We start from the raw sequence: 9,779 nt of genomic DNA, 5'->3' as shown, positions 1-9,779 counted from the left end.
AACTGCTTCTCTTCATGGAGCAACATCTGGGGTCCGGAGGGACAGCCCCCCCCCCCAAACAGTGGTTCACTGGAAACAGTTTCCTTGGGATACCTCCTTAGTAGCAATTAGGAGCGAAGTTAACATCTTCCTACTGTGTGGCTTTTAAAATGTTTTTAAATTTATGTCTGCTTTTAATGGTACTATTTTAATTTTGATTGTAAATCATCTCAAGTTTTTTTTAAAACCAGGGGTGTGATTAATTTTATAAATAACATAGTGATGCTTGAGTGAGAAAGTAAGTGGTGGAAGAAGATGGTAGAGAAAGAAAGGTCAGTGGGTAGTTTCCATTTTACTTCTGAAGAAGGCAAAGTTTTGAACGAAGAACAAAGTGATGAGCACCAATCATGAATTGGTGCTGACAGTCTATAGGGTGCTGTAATGTTGCTTAGCAAGTTTCCCCTACTCACCAATAGAAGGGGGTGGGGGCTTAATAGAAATAAAAAGGAAGTCAGACAGGCCAGACAAACGAGCTAGGAGCAGGGCTGAAGTTGGGACAGTTCTGGAGCCGGAAGGAGACCACAGGCCCAGCAGTCCTACTTCATGCATCCCATGGTTCTATGGTGCTTGACCCCCCCCCCTACCATGGTTCCAAGTAGCCTAGGGTGGAGAACTAAGGTAGCCAGCTCCTGGTTGGAAATTTCTGGAGAATTGTGGGTAGAGCCTGGGGCGAGGAGAGACCTCCGGAGTGTATAATGCCATAGATTCCACCCTCCAAAGCAGCCATTTTCTCCAGGGGAACGGATCTCTGTTGCCTAGAGATCAATTGTAATTCCAGGAGATCTGCAGCCACTGCCTGGAGGTTGGCAACTCTATGGAGAATCCGTTTGCAGCCCAGTAAGGCCACTGGAGCTTGGCAGGAGTGGTCCATGCTGTGTCCCTGCAATGGCGGCACACCTTTTGGTGGGGATAGAGAGCAACTTCTGAGTCATCTCCACAGGAGGACGAGGCTTGAAGATGGGGAAAGCCTCAACGTTGCTGCACATGCTCTCTTTAACGATGCGCGTCCAGGGCTAGGGTCGTCCATGTGCTCTGGACACCCAGCTGTACTTTCCTCCGCCGGCCTGCCCCAAGAACCCCTTGGCGTGGGGGCTGTGCTCCAAATGGTGCATTGTGGCAGTGACTCGTCGGGGCGGGGGGAGAGGTGAGAAAGCAGATGACAGGAGCGAGGGTTGCTAATCTTCAGCAGGGGCCTGGAGATCTCCCGGAATGATAACGGATCTCCTGCCGCAGGGCTCGGTCCCCCTGGAGCAAACGGCTGCTCTGGAAGGCGGGCTCTGCAGCATTATGCCCTACCGAGCGCCTTCCCCTCCCGGAGCTGGCAACCCCAGCTGAGGCGGCCTCCGCGCAGGGTCCAGCCCAGCGAAGGCGAGGCGAGGCCGGCTGCCGCTTGGCCCCTCTCGCCGCTCTCGCGGCCCTGCGGGCGGCTCCTTCCCGGCAGGGCGCCCCTGGCGCCCGGAGGCCGCGGGGCGGAAGCGGGCCGGGCGAGGGCTGGGTCGGCGGGCTTGGTGGCGGCTGCGGCGCGGCTGAGGCTGCTGCCCCCGGCGGCGTGCCTGGGCATCGCCACTCCCGCGAGAGGCTCCGGTCGGGCCGGCCATGGCGGCGCTTCACGGGGCGGCTGCCAAGGCCGGCGCCCCGCCGCAGATCCCCGACACCCGCCGGGAGCTGGCCGAGCTGGTCAAGCGCAAGCAGGAGCTGGCGGTGGGTGGATGGGCGGGCGGGCGGCGGGGAGGCCTGGTGCGGCGCTCGGCAGGGTGGGCTAGGCCAGGCCGGGGTGGCTGGGCCTGGTGCGGAGGGGAGGCTCCCTGCGGCCGCTGAGGCTCCCTTCTCTCTTCCCGCCGGCAGGAGACGCTGGCCAACCTGGAGCGGCAGATCTACGCCTTCGAGGGCAGCTACCTGGAGGACACGCAGATGTACGGCAACATCATCCGAGGCTGGGACCGATACCTCACCAACCAAAAGTGAGCGCCGTTGCCAACCCCGGGCGGGGGGGATTCCTGGAGATTTGGGGAGGGCCTCAGGGGGGTGTAAAGTCCATCCCAAAACCCATTTTTCCCAGGGGAACTGATCTCTGTGGCCTGGAGAGCAGTTGTCATTCTGGGAGGTATCCAGGCCCCCACCTGGAGGGTGGCAGCCTTAGCAGGCCGGCAGGGAAACAAGGGAGTGTGGCAGGGAGGACTTGCCTCTTCCAACCCAACCCCCCCATGTTGTGCTCCCCCCTTCACTCCTGAGCAGGGGTTAGCCCAGCCCCAGGAACCCCCTAACCCCAAGGATCAAGCCTTGCCCAGGAGCTGGTTCTCTGCCAGAGGGCCAAGGGTGGGACCCGCTTAGGGTTGCCAGTTCCAACTTGGGAAATTCTTGGAGATCTGCGGGGTAAAATCCGGAGAAACCTGGAGAAAGTGGGGTTTGGGGAGGGAAAGGACCTTGGCGTGGCATAATTCCATAGATTCTACCTCCAAAGTAGCCATTTTCTCCAGGTGAACTGATCTCTGTGGCCTGGAGATCGGTTGTAATTCCGGGACATCTCCAGCCACTACCTGGAGGCTGGCAACCCTAGACCCGCTCCCCCCAAGGGGTCCTTGCACAGCATCATGGCACGTGGTGCAAGGGCTCTCCCTTCCTCAGCTCGATCCTCTGTTCACAGCGGTGCTCTCTCTGTCCAGGAATTCCAACAGCAAGAATGATCGGCGGAACAGGAAGTTCAAAGAAGCTGAGCGCCTCTTCAGCAAATCCTCGGTCACCTCGGCCGCTGTGAGTACCTCGCATCCACATGTGCCGTCATCCTCATCGCTTCAGCTTGTGCACAGGACACAATAGTCCATGCTGTGTCATGCCATGGCTGATGATGCTACTCATGCCCATACAAGGCTGTCAGTGTCAGAGAAAGTAGCAGGTTGCACACCCCAACCTCTACATCGTCCTCCTGGGACTGCTCTAGTAGAGGCAGGTTCTGTGACACTGGCAGGAAAGAACAAAGACAAACAAGGAGGCTCCTTCCAACTACTGCAATCACTCTAAGGGCGAAAAACCACACGTGGAAGGTGGCAAAAATAAGCATCACTCAATAAAGTAAGAGATGATGGTTATAGAGTAAAGAATTATGAATTATGAGTATATTGTGTGAAAATGTTATAAGTATATTACTAAGCTAACATCAACTACTATATATGTGTGTCCGTCTTTGACTTATTGACTCGTGGTGCTGTAAGAAGTCTTGTTACATTGGTATGGTGGATCAAGTCTTCGTCCCTGAGGAGGGGATATAACGAAACATCAGGTTCCAGCCAGCCCTGAATGTCAGGCAATTTGGGAGTGTTTATTGACGTCCAGTCGTACCATCTTTAAGGACAAAAGAAAGCTTGAAAGACATTTACATATGTATTCAGCAGTATTTATCATATGTATTTAGCAGTACTTACCTTGAGTCGTCACATATCACTTTGTGGAAACTTACCTGTTGAATGTCTTCCCAGACTATACCTGTTGATTTGCTATTACTTATTCTACACTGTTTTTGAATTGTTTATGTGATGTTAGTTTAGTAATATACTTACAACATTTTCACATAATATACTCATAATTCATAATTCTTTACTCTATAACCATCATCTCTTACTTCTTTGAGTGACACTTATTTTTGCCACCTTCCGCATGCGGTTTTCCACCCTTAGAGTGACTGGCAGGAAAGAAGCATTGAACTTAAACATCTTTGGGGCCAAGTCAGGATTCTGCACTCTGTCTCCATGTGCACAGGCAGTGAACCTTTCAAACTTCTGCTCAGTGGCAGCATCGGGGCAAGGCTTTGGCCTCTGTGCCCTGTTTGTTTGGCCCTCCGGGGTAATTGACTCTTCAGGATTGTGGACTAGATGGACTTCTTCTCTGAACCAGCAGGCTTGTTCTCATGTCTAGTCGCAGGAAGTTCCACCTGTCTGTATCATGTGGCTTTTGGACTGGCATTGGCTACTGCCTTACTTATATTCTGTTGTTATTTCTCCATTCTCCATGACTAATTGCTTCTGCATTGGCCAAGCGATATATATTGTGCTTGTCTAGAGCACCAAGCACATAGATGTACCTGCTCTCCCAGTAAATGACCGAAGAAATTCTAATTCTCCTGCAGTCCTTCCCTGGGAGGGTTGCGGGGGGGGGGGGGGGAATGAACGGAGCCAAAATTCTGAGGACACTAAATTTTGTGCCAGGAAGCAATTGCTACACTTGTATATTACAGTTGCAGAGTATAATTAATGTTGTGTGTTGTTAGTTATATACTGTTTTTTATTTGTAGCTCAAGGTAACTGGCAACTAAAACAAGGCAAAATGTGCCATAATCATAAAAGTCACCATAAAAACCAACAGCAGTTAAAACCAACACAGCACAAAACCACTGCAACTAAAACTTGGGAACAAAACCTCTTGTCTGCTCCAAGGTTTTCTGGAAGTTGTCTCTGGAAGGCTTCTGGTTCCAGGGGAGAGTTCCAAAGCTTGGGGATAACAGCTCATTGCTTTGGTTGGTGTATCTGAGACAGAGCAGGTTACTGCAACATGGCTCTCATGGCTGAAGATCTCTGAGGGCCGCAACTGATGGAGCAGAGCTGTTAAGGACGTTAACTGTCAAATCTAGCCTGGAAGCCTCTGTAGTTGGTATAGGACATAACTGGCGCTAGCTGCAATGAATATTTTAAGATTCTGGCTGCTGTGCTCTAGCCCAGTTTTCAAGGCAGGTTTGAACTTGGGTTCCTTTAAGAGAACTGTCATGGCGGGCTGAATTTATTGGGAAATCTCCTAGTTCTCACTCAGGTCTTTTCTGGTTTCCTAGGCAGTCAGTGCTCTGGCAGGAGTTCAAGACCAGCTCATCGAAAAACGTAAGTTGGGTTCCCTATCACCACAACCCAGTCATGCCCCTGGTGGGCTGCTCTTCCACACTGTACAGTTCTAAGGGTGGAGTCAGAATGCCTGCAGGTCTGTGCAGCTGCAATGACACGCAGCTGGTGAGCTCTCCAATGCCAACCCTCTCCATATTTACTCCCTATTTGACCCTAACCGATTACTTAAATGCGAGTAGGAGATGCACTGTTTGCTCTGCTTTGGACTTGGTGTGGATGATGGGACTGCTCTGTTAGGAGGGCTTATGGAAGAAGAGTTCTGTGTCCTGAGCTATACTTACCTGGCTTTGTCCCATTCCAGGGGAGCCTGGGAGCGGGACTGAGAGTGACACTTCCCCAGATTTCCACAACCAGGAAAATGAACCAAGTCAGGAGGAAGCGGAAGAGCTGGACGGCTCTGTTCAGGGTGTCAAGCCCCAGAAAGCTGCTTCTTCCACTTCCTCGGGCAGCCACCACAGTAGCCACAAAAAACGGAAGAACAAAAACCGACACAGGTGAGCCAGTCAGGCGGGTGTGGAGTGGAAAGAGACAGGGTGGTAGTCCTGGGAAGGAGTCTTCCTTTAGAGGGTGCTGGCTGCTTTTTCTCTTGGTCCTAGAGGTGGGTGTTGAGGAAAGCTCTGCTGGTGTAAGAGGAGGGACCTGAAGTGTAAAAAGTGGTCAGGGTGGAAAAAACGCAACCCCAGGGGCAGGATGAGCTCGCAGCAACGTTGGTTCGGAGACCCTGTGCTAGAGACAGAGAGCTTTTTCCTTTTAACTTCAATCATTGAAACTGAGTATAAAAATGTAACCATAGGGATAAAATGGCAGCTGACAAGATACGAGTTAAATTCTTCACCGTTTATATAAATTTAGAATAACCGGTGACAGGTGTGGAAATCATCATGGTAGGAAACAAACTTGGCTTAGATCGAAACAAAGCATGAAAAGGGAAAAGGTATTTTTGAAGGCGTGTTGAGGCCTTCATGCCTGCAGTGGTGGGAGGCAGATGGGAAACTGCAAGCAGTTGGGCCAGTCTGTTTCTGCAGTATCTGGATCTGACCGTTTTTAAGGTCCGGGCCCTTTAGCTATCCCACAAGGCCAAGGTGTGCTTGATGTTTCCAGTCATGTGCTCTGCCACCTTCGAAGGGTGGGCTGATCAGGATCGGGCTCAGGCTTGCTTGTCTGCTGCCAAACTACTGATGAGTAAAGGAGTCACCTCTGGAGTAGGTCCAGAATTTTATTCTCTTCAGCAGTTGCACAGCCCTGAAGTTAAGATCTGGCAACCTCCGTGCAAATTTTGCCTGCAATTTTGAAAGATGTTTTCTCCTTGCTTCCCTTCTCCTCCTTACGGGTCTTGCTGAGTTTGACTTTTCTGTCTTGATTTCCCCCTAAAAATTATCCGGATGCTTCCTTAAACATTTTCAAATTCACACATGGCCAAATTGGCCCGTTGCTTTCTCTGTGGGCTTGTGGCTTTAAAATCACTCCTTGGTGGCATTGCTGATTCCTGCTACCCCTGCAGGTTTTTTCCCCACTTTGCCGTCTCCTCAGTGTCCAGGGTGTCAAAAGAGAGGGGTTCTTCAGGCTGGCGGTGGGCTGACAGATTCTGGGGGTCAAATTGTGTAGCACTTTGTCACTCGGCTGTCTTTTTATTTTGGAATAATCTCACTAGGGTGGCTAATCAACTAATTGATTTAATTCCTTAGTCAATTAATTTCTGTTGCTTTCTTCCTTTCAAATGCTGCCACTCAGTCCGTCTGGCATGTTTGATTATGACTTTGAGTAAGTTTGACTCGACTTCGCTTTTTGTGCTGTGTTATTAGTATGCAGAGCCTCTCCCCACCCCTCCTTCAACTTCTCCCTTGTCAAAACTATTCTAACCCATAGTTTATCTGTTTAATTGTAGGTATGTATATTAGGTTAGGCTGACACGTTTTTTAAAAAACAGACAAAAGCATAACGGAGGTAATATTTTATTTAATAACTTTGGCAAAAAAATTTCAGTCGGCTTCACTCTTCCGCTTCTTTACATCATTTTAAAAAGCAGATAAACTTTGATCCGGTTTTTAAAAACTGGATCTTCCTGCTTTGCTTTCTAAAGTTGATTAGCTATGCGGACATGGTGATTTCCTCCCTCCCCCCTTGCAAAGCATACCAGCCCCCCCCTTGGGTGACTGCGAGTGTATCGAAATCTTCTTTAATGCTGATACCCAATAAATAACCAGTCCTCTCCTCAGAGCTGCATCTTTAACACGCTAACCTAGTGCATGACTTGTTCTCTGCCTGATTGTGTTTGTGTGGGTGGAATCTGCATTTTTGTGCAGGGCCGGGGTGGGAAGTTCTGCTTTGGCCTGGCTGTGTTGGTGAGTGGGGATGAACTAACCAACTGTCCTGAGCAGCTGCCAGGGTGTTGGAGCCGGCTTGGACCGCAGTCTTGGCTGAACCTTCTTCTCTTCTCTCTTCCCTTGCAGGATTGATCTCAAGTTGAACAAAAAGCCCCGTGCTGTAAGTATCAGCCTGCATCTTCAATATTTGGGGCCCTTCTTCTATCTCTGGTCATTTTTTCTGGCTTTCTGTCCCAGGCTGCAACACCAGAACCAATGTCAGTGGCAGCAAACTGCTGGGCTGGGGACTAAACACGACTTAAATTTGTTAGAAAACAGTTTCCGTAAGGAAAAATGCTGTAGTTTGTCCTTGAAATTTCCTTTCATGAGTGGAGGGCAGCATAGAATCATAGGGTGGTATCTCCGGGGTCATCTAGTCCAACCCCCTGCACAGTGCAGGGAATTCACAACTACCTTCCTCCACATCATTAAGACCTGTGCTATATTTCCCAACTGCTCTGCTCTGCCAAACTTCCCTTTCCTCTTTATTTTTAATAACAACACTGTGCTTATATACTGCCCTTCTGGACAGATTAGTGCCCCACTCAAAGCAGTGAACAAAGTCAGTGTTATATTATCCCCACAATACCGCTGGGGAGCTGAGGCTGAGAGGAGTGGCTTGCCCAAGGCCACCTGCTGAGCTCATGGCAATAGTGGGTTTCGAACCAGCAAGATGCCCATTTGCAGTCCAGCCAGTTACCCACGGTGCTATACCCGCCTTAGACTGGAAGAAGGGAGTGAGAGGATAAAGCTAGCTTGTTGTGTGACATCCTGCCTTCTCTTCTCACCACAGGACTACTAAGTGCATCCATGGCAAAACTTCCAGGAGTGGTTCCCCCTTCTCCCCACCCCAGTAATCCAGGCCAAGAGACTGAATAAGCACAATGCCAACTTCCTCCAAGACTGCACACCTTCTGTTGCTTGTAGCCCAGATCTGGTGGTGACAATCCCTGGCTCCTGGTGCATCTTGCTTCCTTGCTGATTGGAAATAGAAGACCTCCACACTTAGTGTTTCACCATATGTACACGAACCGTTGAGAGATGCTCCTGTCAATGTTTCCTCGTGCCACTTACTGCCTCCTGATAATTTTTTTTTGTCTCTTGTATGTTTGGTGGTCCTTGTGCCACTTCTTGCCCCTTGGTTGATTTTTTTTTGTCTCATGTATGTTGGGTGGTTGTTGGTTGTCTTTTTAAAATAAATCTTGGTATTTAATTTTCCATTTTTAAAAATAATTGATCCAAACTTTACAGGCGAAGAAAAGGATTTGAACAGGAAGGTACTTGGTTCTCTGTATTTGACTGCCCTGGGGCATTTGCTTAAAACTAGAGAGGGGTGGGTGGGGTGGGGGTGACAGTATTTGGCTGAGCCGTTCTCTATTCCATTTGCCTCCCTTTTGGAAATAAAACACTAAAGCATCCCTCTACTCTGAGCTGGAGGTGAATCTTCTCCCTGTGACAACCAAGCCTAGAAATGCGTATGTAAACTGTGAGGCTGGTCAAAGCAGCAGTGCTCCCCTGTGGGACGCCACTTGCACAGCCCCACATGGAAGCTGGGCTTCTAGCCACACAAAGCAGCTGCGCAAGTCACTGTGTGTGTGCAGAGTCAGTCGACCTGGTTTTGTTTTGGCCTCGCCTGCTCAGATCATGCCTTCATTTTGAACCTCTGCTGCTCTTTAAGCCACTGAAGCTTCCAGGAATTGCTCTCCCACTCCGGGCCAGGCCAGTTGACCTCTGCCGTTCCACCCTTTGAGATCTTCAAGGGCAGCTGAGAACTCTGGTGGCACAGGCAAGCCCTATGCAAGGGGGTGTCGAAGTATAGAATTGGGGGAAACCTTACTTATTTTATTATTTTATCACATTTCTAGACCGCCCTCCCCGTCAAACAGGCTCAGGGCGGTTTAACAGTTTAAAACATTAAAAACATTTTAAAAACATTAAAACATTATATTGGCGGGTATAAAATATTAAAATACAGCATTTTTCTGCATGGGTGGTGGAAGGTCTTCAGTGGTATCCCCAGCGAGAGGACAGCCTAGCCCCCACCAAATGCCTGGCGGAACATCTCCGTCTTGCAGGCCCGGTGGAAAGATAACAAATCCTGCCGGGCCCTAGTTTCCTCAGACAGAGAGTTCCACCAGGTCGGAGCCAGGACCAAAAAGGCCCTGGCTCTGGTACAGGCCAGGCGGACCTCCCTGGGGCCAGGGACCATCAGCAAGTGCTTAGTGGCTGATCGAAGCGACCTCCGGGGGACATATGGGGAGAGGCGGTCCTCCATAATTATCCATTATGGATGGGAAATTCTGGAATGGCCCCAGTACAGTGGAACTGAGTTATATGTGCAAAGGGTCAGGTTGGTCCAGTTGCCTCTGGGATCACCTCTGCTGTGCATTTCCAGTGTTGGGCTCCTGTAGGTTAAGTTTTTCTCACTTGGAGGGAGAGGTTTCCCTTTGGGTGAAGAGCTTCTGTGTTTCCCCTGAGTCAGTAGGCACTTGCC

The 9,779-nt window shown here is 50.0% G+C and overlaps 1 protein-coding gene across 3 annotated transcripts; it reads left to right on the top strand.

Moving 5' to 3' along the window:
- The first annotated feature begins 1,555 nt into the window (after positions 1 to 1,555).
- Positions 1,556 to 8,503, top strand: MEAF6 (MYST/Esa1 associated factor 6). Of its 3 annotated transcripts, none has more exons than XR_008598283.1 (8): positions 1,556 to 1,740; positions 1,885 to 2,000; positions 2,703 to 2,790; positions 4,856 to 4,901; positions 5,224 to 5,416; positions 6,808 to 6,866; positions 7,373 to 7,406; positions 8,079 to 8,503. XR_008598283.1 is itself a non-coding variant. In XM_054999305.1 (8 exons), the coding sequence occupies exons 1-8, from the start codon at positions 1,636 to 1,638 to the stop codon at positions 8,085 to 8,087; spliced, it is 621 nt and encodes a 206-aa protein (XP_054855280.1). In that variant the 5' UTR covers positions 1,556 to 1,635; the 3' UTR covers positions 8,088 to 8,503. The 3 variants fall into 3 exon arrangements, 2 of the variants coding, with proteins under 2 accessions (XP_054855280.1, XP_054855281.1); XM_054999305.1 differs by lacking the exon at positions 6,808 to 6,866 and adding an exon at positions 6,654 to 6,683; XM_054999306.1 differs by lacking the exon at positions 6,808 to 6,866.
- The last annotated feature ends 1,276 nt before the right edge of the window (positions 8,504 to 9,779 follow it).

This window comes from Eublepharis macularius, chromosome 15 (assembly GCF_028583425.1).
Source record: "Eublepharis macularius isolate TG4126 chromosome 15, MPM_Emac_v1.0, whole genome shotgun sequence".
NCBI lineage: Eukaryota > Metazoa > Chordata > Lepidosauria > Squamata > Eublepharidae > Eublepharis > Eublepharis macularius.
The sequence above is the reverse complement of the archived record's forward strand: the minus strand, read 5'-3'. Positions and strand labels throughout refer to the sequence as shown.